Here is a 23,173-nt window from a genome sequence, read left to right on the forward strand (position 1 = left end):
TAAAAATGCTCATGGAGTTGTCACATTGCTTCTTGAAAAAAAAAAAATCTTTATTAGTTAATATTGTCCTCCAATTAACTTCATTCTATGTATTAGCTATTAAAATTTAATGGTTATTAATGGTTATTTGACATTGGTTCACATTTTTACAAGCCATCTCTGAGGTATATTAACAACAACAAAAAGCTGTAAATAGAGATATTCAGGAGCTATACATGAATGAGAAAGAATGTATTATTAATGACTGGATCCCCCTATGTGTAAATCCATGTGGTTTAACCTACACATCACATATGCAATGGGGCATTTCAAACCTTTCTTTGTTTGTTTTATCAAGTTAGACATCCCAGTTTCACCCTTGTCAGCAAAGGAGAGGTTAACATTTTTTTACTTAGGTAGGAGAGCTGAGATTGCTCACTTGGTGAGGCCAGCATCTGGCACTTAGGACATTAGGACCAATTGAAGTCGTCATACATTTTTGCTTTCTCCCCCAACACACCTCTTTGTTTTGCTCTGTGCTTACAAGACAAGTCTTCTAATCTAATCTTAATCACACCAGCAGCTGGATTAAGATTAGATTAGAAGATTTGTAAACACAGAGCAAAACAAAGAGGTGTTGGTGGAGAAAGCAAAAATGCATGACGACTTCAATTGGTGACAGGCTAAATTATCAAAAAATCAGTGCCTGCTTTCCACACATTACATGTTACTACCACCAGCTATGCCTCCTCTGCTAGCCTAGTGAGTCGTGAAAATTTTATTGCCTTCTACAGTAGTCAGTGTCTGATATTTCAGTGTCTGCTTTGCCCTACCTGAGTTAAGTCGTGCAGTGATCCAGTCTGTCCACTGACGCCCTTAATACGCCACACATCCCCACTTCCACAAGCCAGTCAAAGAAAAAACCCTCACCCCATGGAACTCATACACAGTGACGTGTGTGGACCAATGAAAACCCCCACATTGATGATTATTCCAGGTACACAACAAGATATCTGATGAAGCACAAAAGCGAGACATCAGAGAAACTTCAAGAATTTATAGCTGCATTCAGCAACACATTTCAACGGAAACCAGGAATAAAACGTACCAACAATGGAGGGGAATATATGAGTAGGGAGGTGGAGTCATACCTAAGCAAAAAAGGTATTGTACACCAAACAACTGTACCATACACTCCTGAGCAAAATGGTGTTGCAGAAAGGAAAAATTACACCCTCATAGAAATGGCCAGATGCATGCTTGAGATGCCAATTTACCTAACCATTACTTGGGTGAAGCAATAATGACTGCAACATACCTACAGAACAGGCTACCATCAAAAACTATTGAAAGTACCCCATATGAAATGTGGAATGGATCAAAATCTAGTATGAGGCATATTAGAGTATTTGGATGTAAAGCATACGCCCATGTTCCAAGTGCAAAACGCTGCAAATTAAGAACACAGTAATAGAAGACATTCTGGTGGGCTACAGTGAACAAAGTAAGGGTTATAGAATCCTTCATCCAAAGACTAACAAGATCACAATAAGCCGCAGTGTTTATTTTGATGAAAGCCAACCATCAGAAAAAATGTCCCTCAAAAGCCATGAAAAGAAATTGTCCACTGAACCAACAAGAGATGCTGACTAAAGTGAAGCTGTGCAGGAATCAGAACAAGAAGTAAAGCTTACAATAGAAAAATGTGCTACTCACAAACCAGTAGAACCCACTGAACAACCAGAAATCAGAAAATCAACTCGGGTGATGAAAGGGATACCACTCCATAAGCTGTCATACATCGCTAAAACACATGGAACATTCGAACCAACATCCTGGGAAGATATAGAAAAATTGCCAAAAAGGGTAGTCAATCAATAGAGAAAGGCAGCCGAAGAAGAAATAAAATCACTTCAGGAAAATAAAACCTGGACACTCACTGAGCTTCCCCCTGGTCGCAAAACTATAGGAAGCAAATGGACTTTTAAAGTAAAATATGATGCAGAAGGAAATATCCACAGATACAAGGCAAGATTAGTTGCAAAGGGATACTGTCAGAAATTTGGAGAAGATTATGATGAAATATCCGCTCCAGTTGTAAAGCACTCCACCATCAGAGTGCTCCTTAGCATTGCAGCCGGAAAGGGAATGCAAGTGAGGCACCTGGACGTCAAAGCTGCTTTCCTATATGGAGACATCAAGGAGGATCTCTACATGGAACAGCCACCTTGATTTGAGAAGGGACAGAACCTTGTATGTAAACTTCAAAAGAGCATCTATGGACTAAAGCAAGCTGCGAGAATGTGGAATGAAAAAGTGAACGAAGTACTCATGAAATAAGGATTCTCAGGAAGCATATCAGGTCCATGTTCATATTCAAGGCATCACGAAAACAAATGGATATACATCCTAATTTATGTTGATGACATCATAATTTGTTTTGAACAAGAAGGGGATTACGACCGAATAGTTCACATATTGAAACAGAACTTTGAGATTAAAGAACTTGGGAACATCACTCATTATCTAGGAATCCAAATAGAGAGGGAAGAGGATGGAAGCTATCTTCTTAACCAAAGAAGATTACAGAAATATCAGAGCAGTTTCACATGCAAGATGCAAAATAAGTGAAAACACCTATGGAACCAGGTTACCAGAAAAACAACAGAATAGAAAACTTTTCACCCAATAATGACAATTACCGCAGGGCAATTGGAAAATTGCTATACATTGCCACCGTGACAAGACCAGACATTGCCGCAGCAGTGGGTATACTCTGTAGAAAAGTTGCAACACCACATCAACATGACTGGAATGCCGTAAAGTGTGTTATACTTAGACATGTGCGATTCGGTTTGGTTCGATTCAGAAATTCGGAAAATTCAGAAAATTCGGCGGTTCGGATCGAACCGAATTTCCAAATTAAAATGTTGCAGAATTTTCCGAATCGAACCGAATCGAATCGAAATTTGGATGGCCATTGGGATTACACTAGTATTATACAGTATGTTAGGTTAACACCTAATATACAGTATAATACTAGTCTAATCCCACCTAACACTTACAGAATTGCCGAATTTCCGGACCGAATCGAACCGAATCGAACCGAATCCAGCCGAATTTCTTTGAATCCGAATGAATCCGAAACGAATCCGAAACAAATCGATTTGAAATTTTCCGAATTCGAATTGATCTGAACCGAACTTTGAAAAATTCCGAATCGATCCGAACCGAACCGAAAAGGAACAATTCCGATGAAGCTGTGACTGACAGCAACATCAAACCCAAAACTAATTGGATATGTTGATGTTGATTGGGCCGGAGATACCACTGACTGCAAGTCTACAAGTGGTTACATCTTCCAGTATGGAGAAGGAACAATAAGTTTGTCTAGTCGAAAACAAGGGACTGTTGCACTCTCATCAACTGAAGCAGAATATATAGCAGCAGCACATGCATGTCAAAAAGCAATTTGGATTTGTCAACCTCTACTAGATATGGAACTGGATGTGTCTAAACCCATACCAATCCTTAAAGACAACCAAGGGTGTATAAACACAATCAGACACAATCGGAAAGAGTCAATCCTCGAACCAAGCACATTGATGTAAAATATAATTTGCTCAGGGACATGCAAGAACAAGGCATTATTGACATTCAATATTGCCGATCAGAAGAGATGACTGCAGACGCACTCACTAAACCGTTGTCACAGGAACGTCATTGTTTTCTTCAAAAGAAACTGAATGTAGTATAATTACGTACATGCCGTTGAGAAGAGGTGTTGGGAAATACAACATCATGTACTGTACCACATGTATAAACAACATTAAGGCTGTAGATAGTGCTGTTCAGTTTAGATTACTAATTGTTTATATCTGTGAACTTGTTTATTCACCAACAGGAAGGAAGTTGTGCTTTTTTTCTCTATTGGTTTTTCCTCTGTGTGCTGACTACTGTTTTACAAGTGAATGGTATGTTCTAAAGTAAAGCCTAATGCAGTATTCCTAAAAGCTTCCTGTGTCTTTTTGATACATAACCAAAAATATCTTTAGTGGTATGGGACAGGCATCTAACCTCCTTCTATGCTAATATCTTTACAGAAATACCATGAGAAAGTATTTTGTAATGGATTTTTTTGTAATTATATTTGCAGTGGTTTAAAGGGGCATTAACCCCTTTACACCGTTAGGATATTCCATGCCATCCTAACAGTGCTGGGCTTTAACACAGTTTATTATGGCATGGAACGTCCTACCATATATGGTGTCCTGCAGTTAACCCCTTTGACATAGGCAAAGATCGGCCTGGGGAGCATGCCTAGTAGTGTAGGCAGTCCCCCAGCCAATGCGATCGCGTGATGTCATTTTTACTAATAGTGTTTACATCAACATTATTGTTTTGTCACAAAGGGGTTAAACTGCTGGACACAATCTTCAACAGCTCAGTTACTACTCACCAGGCTATTGTTTTTCCTCCTATGCCTAGCTCTTTTTAGAGCCATTCTCTTATTTTACTGATTGGTGAAGCTCCACATTTTAATAAAGGACGTCACCATCTTGGCACTTATGAATTCTTGTTGCTTGTGACAGAAGTGGTGAAAATTCACAGATCAGTAAGGCTGCCTCTTTTTCACAGCTATATTGTAAGCTTAGAGTTAGTACACACCATATAGGCACCATACAGAAGGAAGGGTCTACAGTTTTGTAATTTTTTGCAAAGTTTAAAACTTAAATAACAAACATAAAAGTTTTTATATGGATAATTGATAGCAATACCGTCAATGCACAAATGTAAAGCTCATGCACACTGACCTGATGTACAACTTGTCAAAAAGCCTGCAATATTACTAAATTTGTGAATGCGCACTACTTACGTCACAAAGTGCAAAAATGCCCAAGGTCCAAGATGGCGGCACCCAGTGTAAAGATTAGAAGCACCAGTAAGAGGTTAAAGCAAGAGAACAGCTTTGAAGAGAGCTACTGGTACAGGAGGAAAAACAATATTGTGCTGTGTAGTAACCATGTGTTTGTAGTTAGCCCAACAGTTTAATGACCCTTTAAATGTAATGTTTCCCACTATTTGATAACCATTATTTAATTTAAAAGTTTGGAGCACTTATGCATGCAAAAAAATCAAAATGACCTTTTATCAAGAATTTCACATAGCTTAAAATGATTTGTTATTTGCCGTATTCCAGAGAAAACACGTTGCACATATTCCTCGTTAAATAAATAGATTGCTTGTAATTCTGTATAAACAAAGTATCTGAAAAATAATGACATATATTCATACAGATAAAAAAGAGCTCTTTCAGGGACGAAGAACAGCTCAGTAGTTTGTTTTATGGTGAATTACAACCTGGGGCAGCCTTGTTTAAGCCCAATAGTGCATTTCACAGAGAAGAACTTTTCTGAAGTATATCAGTCTGATCCTGTCTAACAAGGTCAGTGCAGCCCAAAATACCAGGCAATCCTTCTAAGCACCCTGGGCAAGAAATCCATGTCTGGTTTCTCATATGATCCTTAGGGTGACATCCCAGAAATAGTGACTGAGTCACATAGTGGCGCCTCCACAAAACTGTGGCCTAAGTACTACTCTAGATCATGATCAAAGCTGCACTATGCTAAGCCATGTTTGTTTATTTATTGAAATAAGTAGAATGCTGCTAACCATAAGTCAATTTAGTGAATTTACCCCTCAGCTGCCAGTAGCACAAACAATGCAGTCATTTCACCCAATTGGGCATATGTATCAAGCTCCGTATGGACCGCTGCTCCATAACCTGTCCGCCTGCTCTGAGCAGGCGGACAGACATCGCCACAATACAACCCAATCTAGTATGATCGGGTTGATTGACACCTCCCTGCTGGCGGCCTATTGGCCGCGAGTCTGCAGGGGGCAGCATTGCACCAGCAGCTCTTGTGAGCTGCTGGTGCAATGCTGAATACGGCGAGCGTATTGCTCGCCGTATTCAGCGAGGTCTGGTGGACCTGTCCTTCATGGATAATAATATGTACAACTGAGTCTCAGTCCTAGGACTCTTGCTGACTGACTGTAACAACCCCCACAGAAAACTGTTTACTCAAAACAAGAACCTTTGTTTAACCCCTTAAGGGACAGCACAGTACCCTGTAAGAATCTGCTGTTCTGGGCCTCTCTCTGCCGTAATCTCACTAAAAGTGGCAAGTGGGGAAGTGAAGAAAAAGACTTGCAGAGTGACTGAGCATCGGGTAGCAGTGTTGCCGATCGTTGGTGGTGTGGGAGGGTTAGGAGGGAGGCGGGCGGGTGTCCCATTGCTTTAAGGGGGAGGGAGGGGCAGGAACGGGTGGGTCCGCTACACTAGAGCAAAAATCAATACTGAGAGTGGGAGGTGGGGTAAATGAGGGGGGTTGCTACACTATAGAATTTAAAAAAACTAATATTATTAAATAAAAAAGAAAAATGATAGAAAACTGGGTGCTTTCAAACAGCTGTCAGTACTTAAGATGGCGGAAACTTGTTAGAGGGGGGAGGGTTAGAGAGCATTTTGGGAGGGATAAGGGAGGTGGGAAGGTAAGGGCGTAATCATACACAGAAGAAAATAATAATAAAAATTATTTTTTTTAAAAGGTCTAAAACTGCATACCAGCAGACTGTCTGCCAGTACCTAAGTTCAGGGTGACCAGTGTGTGTGTGTGTGGGGGGGGGGGGGGTGAGGGAGGGAGGGAAGATAGCTGTTTGAGAGGTATCATGTAGGGATCAGGGGGGTAATCTCTACACTAAAGCTAAAATTATCCTTACAAGCTACCTGATTAACCCCTTCACTGCTAGGAATAATAAAAGTGTGGTGCACTGCTGCAATTAGCGGCCTTCTAATTACCAAAAAGCAATGGCAAAGACATATATGCCTGCTAATTCTGAACAAAGGGGATCTGAGAGAAGCTTTTACAACCATTTGTGCCATGATTGCACAAGCAGAATGTAAATAATTTCAGTGAGAAACCCAAAGTTTGTGAAAAAAAATACTTTTTTTTTTCTAATTGATCACATTTGGCAGTGAAGTGGTGGCATGAAATATTGCAAAATGGGCCTAGATCAATACTTTGTGTTGTCTACTAAATATATATATATATATATATATATATATATATATATATATATATATATATATATATAGTTTTGATAGGTAAAAAAAAACAAAAAAACAATAAGGCTCTATTTCTGTTTAAATGGAGTGATGGCAAAAATGCTTTGGTCATTTGGGAAAGTTTTAGTGTGAAATGCCCGGTCCAAAAGGGGTTAACAAAGAAGAAAAAAACAACAAAGAAAAACAAAAAACTCCATAAACAAAGTTTTGTAACGCATTATGAATCATTTTATTTTAGCGTATGAAGTATCATGTACCTTTCAATGGAATTTTGTAGAAATGTTAAATATTTTAAATTCAATTATTTTTATATATTTATTTTTTTAGAAAATACTTTTGCCTGCAACAATGCCTACTTAAAATAAATATAAATGTAAATGCTTCTTATCGTGCAACAGCATTTTGTTTCTGTGGCTGTCAAGGGAAGAAAAAATTAACCTTTCCATAACTGGGGTCACAATAACATTTTGTTCACTACCTGCAGAGGTGAAGTGTAGCAAATTAAACACATACACACAAATAAACTGCATTTAAAGAGACAGTAAAGTCAAAATTAAACTTTCAAGATTCAGATACAGCATGCAATTTTAAGCAACCTCTTTTATCAAATTTCCTGTGTTATTTTTGGATTCTTTGTTGAAGGACAAACCTAGGCAGGCATAGGCTCAGCAATGCACTGCTGGGAACTAGACAGAGATTGGTGGTTGCAGATATAGATATGTGGTTAGCTCTTCAGTAGTGTATTGCTGCTCAGAGTCTACTCTTCAAGAAAAGGATACCAAGAAAACAAAGAAAATTGGATAATAGGAGCAAATTGGAATCATGGAAGTATAATTTTGACATTACTGTCCTTTTCAATATAGATAACCTTCAAATGATGAATGTTTCATATGACAATATCTGCCTGGTAACATTATGCAATCTGAAATATTTCCTGTCATATTTTGACAACTATTCCATAGTTCACATAAATATGCATATCTGGTGATGTCACAGAAAGTTCAATCACAAAAAAACTAATCTATGATAGTATACAATGTTGTTTGTCCCTTTTATTCATCTTTTAATTTAAGAGGAAAATCCAAATTCTCAAACCATAAAGACACATTTAAAGGGACAGTCAACCATAGAATTGTTATTGTTTTAAAAGATAGATAATCCCTTTATTACTCATTCCCCAGTTTTGCATAACCAACACAGTTATATTAATGTACTTTTTACATTTGTGATTACCTTGTATCTAGGAACCTTCTTCCAGCCCCCTGATCACATGACTGTGACTGTTTATTATCTATTGTCTTAAATTTAGCATTGTATTGTGCTAGATCTTAAATAACTTTCTGTGCCTGAACACAGTGTTATCTATATGGCCCACGGGTACTTTCTGTCTCTTTGTGTTGAAAAGAGATTTATAAAGCATGTGATAAGAGGCAGCCCTCAAAGGCTTAGAAATTAGCATATGAGCCTACCTATGTTTAGTTTAAACTAAGAATACCAAGAGAAAAAAGCAAATTTGATGATAAAAGTAAATTGGAAAGTCGATTAAAATTAAAAGTCCTATCTGAATAATGAAAGTTTAATTTATACTTGACTGTCCCTTTAAGGGGCCATTTTCACTTATCTAATTTAACCCCTTAATGACCACAGCACTTTTCCATTTTCTGTCCGTTTGGGACCAAGGCTATTTTTACATTTTTGTGGTGTTTGTGTTTAGCTGTAATTTTCCTCTTACTCATTTACTGTACCCACACATATTATATACCGTTTTTCTCGCCATTAAATGGACTTTCAAAATATACCATTATTTTCATCATATCTTATAATTTACTATAAAAAATATTATAAAATATGAGGAAAAAATGGAAAAAAACACACTTTTTCTAACTTTGACCCCCAAAATCTGTTACACATCTACAACCACCAAAAAACACCCATGCTAAATAGTTTCTAAATTTTGTCCTGAGTTTAAAAATACCCAATGTTTACATGTTCTTTGCTTTTTTTGCAAGTTATAGGGCCATAAATACAAATAGCACTTTGCCATTTCCAAACCACTTTTTTTCAAAATTAGCGCTAGTTACATTGGGACACTAATATCTTTCAGGAATCTCTGAATATCCATTGACATGTATATATTTTTTTTTAGAAGACATCCCAAAGTATTGATCTAGGCCCATTTTGGTATATTTCATGCCACCATTTCACCGCCGAATGCGATCAAATAAAAAAATTATTTTACTTTTTCACAAATTTTTTCACAAACTTTAGGTTTCTCACTGAAATTATTTACAAACAACTTATGAAATTATGGAATAAATGGTTGTAAATGCTTCTCTGGGATCCCCTTTGTTCATAAATAGCAGACATATATGGCTTTGGCTTTGCTTTTTGGTAATTAGAAGGCTGCTAAATGCCACTGCGCACCAACCGTGTATTATGCCCAGCAGTGAATGGGTTAATTAGGGAGCATGTAGGGAGCTTCTAGGGTTAATTTTAGCTCTAGTGTAGTGTAGTAGACAACCCCAAGTATTGATCTAGGCCCATTTTGGTATATTTCATGCCACCATTTCACCGCCAAAAGCAATCAAATAAAAAAAAATTGTTCACTTTTTCAAACTTTAGGTTTTTCACTAAAATTATTTACAAACAGCTTGTGCAATTATGGCACAAATGGTTTTAAATGCTTCTCTGGGATCCCCTTTGTTCATAAATAGCAGACATATATGGCTTTTTGGTAATTATAAGGCCGCTAAATGCTGCTGCGCATCACATGTGTATTATGGCCAGCAGTGAAGGGGTTAATTAGGTAGTTTGTAGGGAGCTTGCAGGGTTAATTTTAGCTTTAGTGTAGAGATCAGACTCCCACCTGACACATCCCACCCCCTGATCCCTCCCAAACAGCACTCTTCCCTCCCCCACCCCACAATTGTCCCCGCCATCTTAAGTACTGGCAGAAAGTCTGCCAGTACTAAAATAAAAGGTATAAAAAAATAAAAAAAAAATAAAAAATTTTAAGCATATTTACATATGCTGCTATGTAGGGTCCCCCCTTAGCCCCCAACCTCCCTGATCCCCCCAAAATAGCTCCCTAACCCTCCCCCTCTGCCTTATTGGGGCCATCTTGGGTACTGGCAGCTGTCTGCCAGTACCCAGTTTGCTAATAAAAATGTTTTTTTTTTAATTTTTTACTATTTGTTTCTGTAGTGTAGCTTCCCCCCCACAGTCCAATACCCCACCAGCCAAACCGATCACCAAAATAAACATATTAACCCCTTTGATCCCCACTTCTAACAAAAAAAATTTCTGTAGCGTAGTGGTTCCCACCCACTCCCTCCCCGTGCACGCGCCCGCCCGGCCTCCCCGTGCACGTGCGCGCGTCCGTGCACGTCCCCCCGGTCGTCCCCGCCCCCGATCCCGCCCCCCTCCGCATCACAAAGGCCATCGATGGCCGCCACCCACCTCCCACACCGGCTCCCACCCACCAACGAACGTAGCCGTTAATGTCCGGTGCAGAGAGGGCAGAGTGGCTCTCTCTGCACCGGATGGCTACAAATGGTTATTGCAGGATGCCTCGATATCGAGGCATCACTGCAATAACCGGAAAGCAGCTGGAAGCGAGCAGGATCGCTTCCAGCTGCTTTCCAAACCGAGGACGTGCAGGGTACGTTCTCAGGCATTAACTGCCTTTTTTTTGAGGACGTACCCTGCACGTCCTCGGTCATTAAGGGGTTAACAGCTAAAAGGACTTGATAAACACCAGACAACACTTCTCAACTCATAACTGCGCATCAAAAAAACAAATGATCTATTAATGCCTGGAGAAAATATCCTGAAACTACCGCTGTCATATTACATGACCTTAGGACGCAACAAACACTTCCTCGATTATAAAAAAAACAAACTATAATAATCTTTTTTACAATAAAAAAATTAGGCAAATTGATAACCCAACAAACACATGTCCCTTATCTTAGTCACTTCCCCTTTTCAAATCCCTTAGAGAAACAAACACAATTACACACTTGTGTCCTATTAACATCAAAATACTATTAAAATGGACCAATCAGCATGCACACCCTTCAGCCTGTGATGTAACTAGTAACATTAACACAAAAGCGCCATTTTGTTTCTCATTAGTCCTGCACATTTGACTTTTGGATTGCAAAATGGGCAGATTAACAAGGCAGATAACTATTTCTTGCTTTTTATTTTCTGGAGTTAAGGATTACAAGTTTATGGGGCATTAATGGCAAAAGCATTTCAGTGCTGCATTTATAGAAAAAAACAACACACTGATAATATTAATCAAGGCTCACAAATTTCTAATCTACCAAAAACAAGTGCAATCTACCTGAAAATCTGGTCTGTTGGGGCAGCCTGAGGAAAGGTTGGAAAACCACTTTCCTAGCATTATTACAAAAAAACACTATTTCACGCTCACACATTAATACTGTTAAAAATAATCAAAAGTCTTTGTGAAAATTGACATATATTGTAACAGAGGTCACATTTAAAACGATAATAATTTATTGCAGTTTGGACCTAATTTTCATTTTACAATTTCTGATTAAAAAAAATTGTTCTATATGTATAACGTGTATTAAATAATAAAATCTAGATTTTGTAATGTTGCTTAAATATTTTATTAACATTGTATTACTTTTAATGTGCTTTTGATCACAAAGATTTCTGACTCCGTATCACACAGAAGGGATTTTTTATTTTATAATGTGATTTTTCTAATCCATAGTGTAATCTGTAGAACAGATCCCACATAGAGTGTCAAACAGAAACACCTGCAAGATCGGCTCTAGCTTTCCATCTCCAGCATTTTCATCAATACCTATTTGCCGTTAGAAGAGTATTATTACTATTATTATTATTATTATACATTGATATGGTACACCACACTCCATATGATTCAGTTAAAAAAAGGCAGTTTCTTAATGAGCAAAATTCTAAAAAGATTGTTAAAACTGTAATAAAAATATAGACAAACTGGCATGGCATCAGGTATGTTTATGCCTCCAAGCACTTGTTTTATTGGCATGTGATGTTTTCTTTAATCCAAGATACGGAAAACCTAATTACCTCACCCTGTAATAATATTTACTCTCGTCTCTGGGATAAAGGAGATTAGTTAAAAATGCAAGCCAATGTCCCATACCTTGTTTAGAGCTTGTGACAATTTAGTCTATAACTAACTTTGTTTTATCTGTATTTTTCTACCTGTTCTATGAAGCGTTATTATTATTATTATTATTGTCGGTTATTTGTAGAGCGCCAACAGATTCCGCAGCGTACATACTCCATTGCCAGATACACAAATGTGCTCACACTACCGTGAAACACACTTTCTCTTTCAGACACAGGTGTTATTTAGGTTATAGAAGTGCTTTAAGTAGATAGTCGTGCTTAAGAATAAGTTAAAATTGCACTCACCATGCTGGAGCTAAGGCTGTCTATCTCCTGTTTTCCTAAGTATCCTTCAGTAACTTTAATGATGTTTGGGAATGAATCAGCATATTTCGACAAATATTCCTGCAATGTATACTCCTTGGACGTCCAAATGGGTGTTGATATCTCCATCCTGTATATCTGATTCTCTGAAGAGAAACCTTATTTAACGTCTTGTCTTAAAGTCACCAGCTAAAAACTCCCAAAGCAATTAAACCAGGAAGTCGTTCAGAGTAAATAAAAAGCAAGTCAGGTGTTCTGAAAAGGGATGGGTGTTAGGTGTTCATGCAACTTAACCCCTTTTGTTAAATAGATTCTCCTTTCTATTGCTGGTATTAAAAAAAACAAAAAAACTTCTGAAAATAATTTAATAAAACGCCATATAAAAAAATAATGAACATGTTCACAGGCATTTAACTAATTACACACCTGTATAGTATTTACATGCCCCTCTATATTAACAACTATTAAACATTGTTAGAGATCAACAAGGTGCCACAACATAATTCTTCTATCCCAAAATATACATTTCTTGATACAACTTTTTTTTTTTTTTTAATTTTAAATCAATGGACTCAACAGAGATATGCTCTAAGCTGGGACCAAATTTAATGTTCATCTAAATAAGGATGCACACTGCATTACTGATGTTATAGAGACATGGTGATACATGCATTTTAATGCATCATTAATACATACCTTTTTAGCATTTTTTTTTTAAAAAACATTGACAGTATGCAAGGTTATGGGCAGCGGTGGTTCTAGAAACCTTATTATGGGGGAAGATAAACACTTTGCCATCCTTTGTACTAAGTTCAAAGTCTTAAGTCGCTGACTCTAGCCAGAACACCTCCTGATGTGGCAACACAGGTGCAGGGATTTTCTGGTTGGCAAAGCTTCAGCTGGGGAAGGTCAAAAGTCCATATCTCTGGCCCCAGACCACTTACAGTGATAAGAAACCTGATTTGAAAGAGGGCGGTCTGTGATATGAAGATTATGTAAATGGTAATAAGCCACACTTAGGCCCAACTTACAAGTGGAACTCAAAAATATTAGAGCTATTGAGCCCTAACACCGCTCAACTTAAATCAATAGTTCAAACAGAATGCCACAGCACCACGAATATTTCCAAAAGATTATTCCTTTATTTTAAAGCAATACATTGTGTGTTCAACTTAAATCAACAGCGCTCTTATTCTTGCACTCATATTAAAAGTTGAAAGTTAAAAGTTAATGCTTGAGCGAAAACCTCAGGTGCGCTAACATCCCTCAACATCGGATAGCGAGTTCGCACTAAATCCCTCAACACTTCTATTGGTCATGATACAAAACTCTGTTCTGGCTTTCACACAACACTAACCCAAAGGTGTGCTAAGCCAAAGGTTAGATAGATTTAGGTAAAGAAAGATAGATAGATAGATAGATAGACAGACTGGTAGATAGATATAGAAAGATAGATAGATAGATAGATAGATAGATAGATAGATAGATAGCACAAAACTCCAAGGTGTTGGACTGGGAGATAAGTGGTTTTGCTTTGTCTTTTTAATATGTAATTGACAATTATGGTCCTTTAACCCATTAACCACCTTGTAATTTATTTTGTATTGCTAAGAAATGGCATATCTTACAAAAAAATTCAAAAACAAATAAACATTGTGTTTGCTGCAATTGTTTTTCAATCTCCAAACTCCATCCACCACTTGTTTTATTGGGAAGAGACAATCTGAGCTTGAGTCTGCAGCGAAGACTAGCCATGGTCAATGTGCTAGTATGAAGTGCAATGTTTTGCAGTCCTTATAAGATAAATCATATTAAAGAAACATATGAAACAGGGTTAGCCTTGAGACATCAGCAGTATGAAATTACTACTCTGTGAATTTTTCAGAGCTAAATTACATAAACATGGGCACAATAAATAATGAACTTTTGTAAAGTTGTGTAACTACCCATAAAATAAGTATATTACATTTTCTAGGTGTTTACCTTTGAAATGATAACAAATGTATAAAACCCTATTTTCTAGCTGTTTTATCCATCTATTCAAATAGTTTCTTCTTAGTTTGTAGAAAGCAGGATATTTATATTTAAATCTAATGTGTTGACTGGTCCTTTAATTATCTACCAGTAACAGCCATGTTTAATGATTAGTGGCTACCAGCTAACCCGTAACCATAAAACTATAAAAGGTTGTTTGATAAAAACAAGTTGTTTATTTATGACGATTATTAGTTTAATTTGACTTCTCATAACATAGCATTAGCAGTTCTGTCACACATCATATGGTCAAACTGAAAAGTCCCTATACTGCCTTCCAAAGTGCTTCTTTATACAATGTTCACCGTTTATGTATGTAGGGATTTGTACTGCACCATACAACATCCAGCCAATTGCCAATGATACACATAAAATACCTGATCACACTGACACAGTTTGGAAGAAGAAGCACAGCATTTGTACCTGATAACTGTTACCCAGGCATGTTTTATGTTGCTGAAAACAATAAGCTGCTGCAAATTAGCATGTGCAATGTGTACAATAAATGCTGAAAAAACAACAAGGGTGTGTCCTGCATACTAAGGGATTAAAGGCCTACAGCTCGTTACCAGCAGAGAGGGAAATATAACTTAACCAATACCTAACAATAACTTATACTCTATAATAACTTATAACTATAAATAACGACACAACAACTTAGATTTAGTGGATAAATGTTAAACCGTCACAGGTTAAAATTATGTTTATTATCAAAATTAGAGATAACTTAGGAGCCAACAAGGCAAAGCTGGTGGCAAACAAGCTGGCTAACCCAGCGCTACAGGAGGTCAGTGGCCCCAACGGAGACAGCAGCATAGGGGAGGGTCCCCTCTGCCCTGGGAGATGCTACTGAGGGAAGCAAGCGGATGGACCCACCCGCAAGGGGAAGGAGGGGCACCTCGTGTGCACCTGTGGCTATCCGCCCCTCCCACTTTTAGATTGGCCACCGCTCCCCCCGTTCACCCTCTCCCCACGCAACAAGGCCACAACCTCCCGCAGTCAGGGTGCAAGACTTCTCCTCCTGTAAGGATAACTACCACCCCAGGCCGCTCGGACCGAGGAAAGCAGTAAATGGAGAATCATATACTACAGCTATGGGCTTACTGAGCTTAGATTGACTAATCATAACTATGCCATAGCGATACTATAATTTCGAGCCGCCAGAAAAAAGGGGAAGGGAGGGAGGGTAAACTTCTCTGCTTCAGGATCCAGGAGAAGAGGGCAAGGAGACTGACGTCAGCACATTTTAAGGTCAGGCTGGGGCTCCTCCCTAAACTAGCAACAATGTTGCACTACTTCACTACCCAGCCCTCACTCCTATCTCACTCACTACAGCCTTAACCCTTAGATTGCTACAGTCCCATTTGGTCCTTCCACTGCCTTAAGGGATTAAAGGCCTACAGCTCGTTACCAGCAGAGAGGGAAATATAACTTAACCAATACCTAACAATAACTTATACTCTATAATAACTTATAACTATAAATAACGACACAACAACTTAGATTTAGTGGATAAATTTTAAACCGTCACAGGTTAAAATTATGTTTATTATCAAAATAAGAGATAACTTAGGAGCCAACAAGGCAAAGCTGGCGGCAAACAAGCTGGCTAACCCAGCGCTACAGGAGGTCAGTGGCCCCAACGTAGACAGCAGCAGAGGGGAGGGTCCCCTCTGCCCTGGGAGATGCTACTGAGGGAAGCAAGCGGATGGACCCACCCGCAAGGGGAAGGAGGGGCACCTCGTGTGCACCTGAGGCTATCCGCCCCTCCCACTTTTAGATTGGCCACCGCTCCCCCCGTTCACCCTCTCCCCACGCAACAAGGCCACGACCTCCCGCCACAAGATAACCTCGGAGACGGTATCCTTGCCGCCACAATAAAACCTAGCACCTGACTTAAAGGAAGGGGATAAGAGACCTTCAAATATCACTGATAAATATATCCAAGGCTGCATCCTCTAAATGTACCCTATCCTTCCTGTAATGCTCAGTCTTGTCAGCCGTTAAGGCATCGTGTCTGACCACGAAACCTCCCTGCTCTGTGACGGTTCTACCTACTGTTGAATTAATTTTCTTCCTGAACCTATACGCTGCACTATGTGAGGACATGTGCCTCCATTCCAGCCTCGGTATAATATTGGACCAACCCAAGATGACATTGGGGATACAGGTTTTTATCCATGTTATATCAGCCTGCATAATCTTAATCAGCTGCAGGACAGGAAGGGCACCTAAATCATTTCCCCCCAAGTGCAAAATGATGATATGGGGCTTACCCCAGCGATTAAGGGCTTCAGACAAAAGGGGAGGGAGCCTAGGCCAACACATTCCTCTCTCCCCTAACCATCTAACTGACGCCCTGGCAGGGGGGAACACAAAACTTTGTCCACCGGGGCGGGATAAACACCGGAGAGATGCCCAGTGTATGTAAGAATGCCCTACAATCCAAATTCTTGTTGCGCCTTGGGATGCTCCTAAAAAAACAAAAAGGGGTTAGTAACTGTGTCTGACTGCAATCAGAGTTAAACAAGGGGCTGTACATAAGACCTATACTTATTAGAACGCCACCTCCCTAAGCGCTTAATAGATTCCACAGATTGCCCTGATGTCGCTGTGTTCGTTGCTGCACCTATCCTGAATGAGTGCGGGGCTATTTTGGTCGCATCGAGACCCGCTATGGTAGCAGTGCGGGACAGTATTCTGCGGAACTGGTAAGTGGACAATGCAGAACCATTTTCATGCATAAGCAATGGGCCAGGAACTGGAGGACGAGTAGCTAGATATAGGTTCACTAATTTGACAGGGCAGCAACCTGACACTGGGGAAATGGTCACCCAAATTCCCTTTCCCTGCTGATCAGTTTTTGAACGGGGGAGGAAGAGCAAAATAGAATCAGGTGATGCTTTAATATGCTGTATTTGTATTTGTATTTGTGCAACTTTTAGATGGGGAGAGCAGTTCGCCTATGCGCAGGGCAGCCGCGTATGCCAAGACAAACGCTGACCGGAATAAACCTATTTCATAGGGAGAAGAGCACACAGCCTCCAAAGCCGCCACCAGCCTCACCAAGTGTTATTGGGTAATGGGCTCGCGGGAATCTTTCTTCTGCGGCTGCAAGCGACCCCAACCCTTGAGCACTCGCTGAACAAAAAATTAATTTGTGGGATCAGGTAATGCTAGGGCCCGATAGAAAAAGGCGAGTGCAGCCATGTGAGCTTGAACGGCACTGGGACCATAAACTCACCAGCCAGTTACGTAAGACAATTTGCGTAGCTGAAACCGACTCCACTTCCTGATCATGGCAGAAGGACTCCCATTCCCTCCAAGACCTGACATAAGAGTACCAGGTGGATGGAGCCAATGATGCGCGGACTAAAGGGAGCAGGGATACCCAGGATTCAGAAGCTGCCAAAGAAATTGGGGACATGGTAAGCCTGATCTGGCAGCGCAAGGAGCAAGACGCCTAAATGTCGCCCATTCAAACCTAGATAGGGCGTCAGCAATTACATTATTCACTCCTGGGACGTGTTTAGCTTGAAACTGAATGTTAAGTTCCAAACAGCGTAACACCAAGTGCCATAACAAACAGAGCACAGCAGCAGAAGTGGCAGACAATCTATTGATGGCATGCACTACACTAAGGTTATCTGTCCAGAAAACAACATTCCTATTAGAAAAATGTGGTCCCCATAACGCGACTGTCATGACTATGGGGAACAATTCCAGGAGTGTGAGATTACGGGTTAAACCCCTACTTTTCCAATCTGCAGGCCAAGGGCCCGCACTCCACTCCCCCTGAAAGTATGCCCCATAACCACCGGATCCTGCAGCATCAGTGAACAAATGAAGCAGCTGACTCGAGATAGGTTCCGAGCGCCAGAAACGAATGCCATTAAAGTGCTGCAGAAAAGACTCCCACACCTTTAGGTCGGCAGTCATTCCCCCTGAAATATATATTTTTTCTGTTGGTTTGATCCTGCCACTTAATTTACTCTCGAGCCTGCGATTAAATACCCTCCCCATGGGAATAACACGGCTAGCAAAATTCAATAGGCCAAGGATTGACTGTAACTGTTTCAGAGTAACGAACTTTGAAGACACGGCCGCTTTAACCGCTTCTAGCATGCTCTGCACCTTATCAATGGGCAACCTGCAAATCATTTGCACCGTGTCAATCTCTATGCCAAGGAAGGTTAAGCAAGTAACTGGACCTTGGGTTTTTTCCTCTGCAAGAGGAACCCCCAAAAAAGCCATAAGTCTCGTATTATGTTCATTGCTCCTAAGCAATCCTCAGAATCCTTCCGACCTACAATCAAGAAGTCATCAAGATAGTGTGCAATGCAATCCCTACCCACTCTATGAGCCACGGCCCAGTGCAAAAATGTGCTCAATTTCTCAAATAAGGCACAAGAAATGGCACAGCCCATGGGCAGGCATCAATCTACATAAAAACTACCCTGGAACTTACAACCCATCAGCGGGAAGGCAGAAGGATGTAGGGGCAACAAACGAAACACGGATTCAATATCTAATTTCGCCAATAAAGCACCTCCACCACACCCCTGGACTAGCTCAAGAGCGCTATCAATAGCGTCATTCACTGAGCTTCCCCTAGGGTAGGAAAGGTGCTGTATCAGCCGAAATTTTCCCGGCTCTTTTTTTGGTACTACCCCTAATGGCGAGATGACCATGTTCAGAAATGGAGGTGACCGAAAGGGGCCTATCATGCGTCCAAGACGAATTTCCTTTTCTAATTTTTCCTGCACTACTTGAGGGTAATCGTATACTGAGCGTAAGTTTCTATGTTTGATTGACCCCTTAACAATCGCATTAACGGGAATGACGAAACCACTGCTGAAACCCTCTCTTAGTAAATTTGCAGCTTCACGATCGGGGTAGCAACGCAGCCATAAGTCAAGCGCGTGGGACCTCACTGGGGAGTGAGCTTTTTTGGCCAGCAAGGATTCTATTTTGGGGTCTACTAACTGAGCTATCTTTCCTCCTGCAATCGCAACCTGAGTGCAACCCCCCGCAAAACTTGCAATTATGTTTAAATCCACAAGCGCTTCCTTTTTCGCATTTGTTATCTTGGAAAGCCCAGCAGAATCCACCCCTACGCTTACCCTTCTGGTTCCGAAAGGACTGAGGCACAGCTGTGGTTGACGTGGAGGGAGAACACTGTGGGCCCAGGCGCTGCCAAAGGTGGGAATCCGTGCAATCAAATGTAAGCACTGGGTTACCCGTTATTTTGCGCCTGAACTCAGAGTCATAGTCCCGCCACGCGGCCTCACTGAATTTCCTTTGAATCCAGTGGATTGAATCTGTGTATTTTAAAATGGTGAGGTTCTGATTCGGGTATCTCTCTAGATAACAGGAAGAAAACACTCTAAAACAAATGAGCCATTCCTCAAAAGTTTCGGGGCGCTTAAACCTCTTAGGGCCAGTTCCATCGGTGCTTTTCTCCTTCTGCCTATAAGCCTCAGGGGATAGTTAAAAAATATTGACGTATTTCCCCTGCTGTATTTTTTTAATAATCTTGGTCTTTAAATGGGCATGCAGCGAAGGCATATACGAGGGAATAGTGTCTCCGTGCATTGCAACCTTCCTCTCAGGGATACCAGACAATGGGGAATTCTGCAGCTGACTACCCTGATGAGCTGACTTTGCGACCGCCAAGGATTGATGAGCTAAGTGCGCGACCGCCGAGGATTGTGCATCCGCTGGCGTGGCTAATTCAGTAGCCATGGTATTCTGCTTAAACCCTCCTGACTGCATCTCGCGCCACATCTTTTTAACCATATGAAACATCCTCTTCTGACCCTTGCCCCTCAAGCCTAAAGACGTGTCACTACCTGAATCCGATTCGGATAAGGATGAGTCAGCCGAATCAGATCTATCATGTGTGAATGCAGGTGTACTATGCTCATTGTATACATTTGCACATGACTCACCAGTAGCAGAGGAGGATGGCGGAACCTGAGTCGATGTTAGCTCCGAAGCCGCTTGAACTGAAGCTGAAGTTGCAGCATGGTGAACTTGAGTAGAGCTGGGCGCTGAAGAGCTTGCTGCAGACGCTAATGCTTGCTGCGAGGCGGATGGCAGGATAGATGTTTCCTGAAGAGAACTCATGCCGGACACCTGGTTTTGCGGTTGCATGACCCCCTGTAACAGAGAAAATAACTCGCGAGCATTGCGAACTTGTGGCATGGCAGGAGCTGCTAATGGTACATTGTGTGAAATTTGGGGCATGTCAGGAGCTGCTAATGGTACATTATGTGAAACTTGCTGCCCATACGTACGATGATCATGAATTATGGGCATGTCATTCACCCTGCCAGTGTTAGTTGGCACATTCACATCATGAATTATGGGCATGTCACTCATCCTGCCAGTGTTAGTTGGCACATTCACACCCCCAGTGTTATCCATCACAATCATTCCAGAACAATGAGCCTGTGAAGCATTCTGCAAAACATTCACCCTCTGCCAAACGTTATCTGCTTGTGCCTGACTCGGAGTTGCTGAATTAGCCCCGCTATGCTGTGTATTCAAAGGTACATGACCATCTATAATGTGCTGCATTGCGCTAATGTTATGAGCTGCAATGTGCTGTCCATCCCTGACATGTTGTATACCGCTAATGTTATGCGCTGCAATGTGCTGTCCATCCATGCTATGTGGTATATTATGCGCGGCAATGAACTGCCCATCCCTGCTGTGCTGCACATTAATTGCCATTAAACCCTGTGCATCTACAGCATTTGCTTGTTGCTGCGTAATCCTGGATTGTTGCAAATCAACATTTAATGCTGCCGTGTGCTGCGCAGCTTCAGTATAGCGTGGCATATTATTACTAGGCCCAGGCCTTTTGCCCTGTGCTTTACGTAGCGGAGCTTTCCCTTTTGAATTTCTGCTCCCAATAAGTTGCCTAGGCGTGCCGCGCCCTCTGGCCCAAACTATATTTCCAGTGTGCCCCCGTGTAGGAAATACCCCCCTAACACTATTGGCCCCTGAAGCTTCATTGCCCCTTTGCATATCTACACCTGATTGCCCAGGTCCTACCGGGCCCAAAGCTCTCTCGTGATGCTCACCTGCAATCCGAGGAGCGATGGACCGTTCTTGCCGAGGACCGCTATCCAACTGACTGCCGGTGATGTAACCGGAAGGGGCGGAACGCGCGCTGACGACTTCCGGTATCGCGTGTGGACCAACCGGAATGGAGGACAAGGACGCCATCGCTGGAGAGGAAGATGAAGAAGCCATCACCGCTGCCACCGACGCTAGGAAGGCCGAAACTGCCGATGCCGCTGCAGGAGGGACCGACGCAAAGAGGGATTCGACCGAGGAGGCAGGTAAGACAGGGGGCAATGGAGGGGGCTGCACGATAAATTCCGAGGTAGGCCCTGAACCACCAATTATGTCATTGGACAGATACGTGCCCTGTGCAGGTCCTGAAATGGCGGATTGAATCTGGGGGATGGAAGACATTTTATCCCTTATATTTTGCCCTGCACCACCAATGTTGCTTACACTAATATCAGCCACAGTATTCGATGGTAATTTTGAAGGCCCTGCAGCAACCGGCGCCATATTTGAAGGGCCCGCACTACTCGATTGTAAATTTGAAGGCCCTGCAGCAACCGGCTCCATATTTGAAGGGCCCGCACTAATAGAAACCCGGGGGCATATTTGAACACCCTACCGAGTCAATAGAGCCAACATTCAAAGAGGCCATGCCAGGATGCCCCAATTCCCCTGACCCTGAACCACTAATTAAATTAGCGACTACGCCTTCAGATATGGCTGCGCTCACTAACGGGCCCCCACTAACATCAGCCCCTTGAACAACTGGGCCAGAAATTATTTGTATATAACCTAGCTGTTGCTGTTCTGGGGACTCCGGTATCACTGTCAGTGCATCCTGGGCCCCCAGCTGTGAACTAAACTGTTCTGTGTGTACGCTTGGATGCTGAGTTGGGGGGACAACATCATCTACATTTTCCATATTGGTAGTGCTACTTATCTGCTTTTTGTCTGCAGGTCTCTGGAATTGAAGTTCCCTGAAGCGAACAGGAGGCAAGCTTGATCGCCTGGAGCGATGCATCCTAACCAGACAAGGCCTAAACGACTGAAGAAAAGAAGGTAAACTTCTCTGCTTCAGGATCCAGGAGAAGAGGGCAAGGAGACTGACGTCAGCACATTTTAAGGTCAGGCTGGGGCTCCTCCCTAAACTAGCAACAATGTTGCACTACTTCACTACCCAGCCCTCACTCCTATCTCACTCACTACAGCCTTAACCCTTAGATTGCTACAGTCCCATTTGGTCCTTCCACTGCCTAAATCTGTGCTTAAACATGCGTAAAAAGTTCTCCATATGAAGAAAATTGGCTGTGGGCAGAAGAGGGGCTGGTGTTAGAGAAAAAAATAGAATTGATAAATGTGAGCTTCTTGTATATAGGTTACTTTAAAGGGACAGTCTACACCTTAGTCATCTTAAAGTCTTACTTTATATTAAGCTGCAAATAGCCTCCTGCACCCTTTCTATATCATGCAGCAGGAACAGTAAAAAAG

The 23,173-nt window shown here is 41.3% G+C and overlaps 1 protein-coding gene across 1 annotated transcript in view; it reads right to left on the bottom strand.

The window, feature by feature from the left end:
* LOC128663111 (uncharacterized) overlaps positions 1–12,776 on the bottom strand; it is a 197,806-nt gene extending 185,030 nt beyond the window's left edge. Inside the window, exon 1 of the mRNA XM_053717275.1 lies at positions 12,551–12,776. Within this exon, the coding sequence (XP_053573250.1) occupies positions 12,551–12,697 (147 nt within the window). The 5' untranslated portion in view covers positions 12,698–12,776. The remainder of the gene's footprint in view (positions 1–12,550) is intronic.
* Between the last annotated feature and the right edge of the window lie 10,397 nt (positions 12,777–23,173).

This window comes from Bombina bombina, chromosome 6 (assembly GCF_027579735.1).
Source record: "Bombina bombina isolate aBomBom1 chromosome 6, aBomBom1.pri, whole genome shotgun sequence".
Taxonomy (NCBI): Eukaryota; Metazoa; Chordata; class Amphibia; order Anura; family Bombinatoridae; genus Bombina; species Bombina bombina.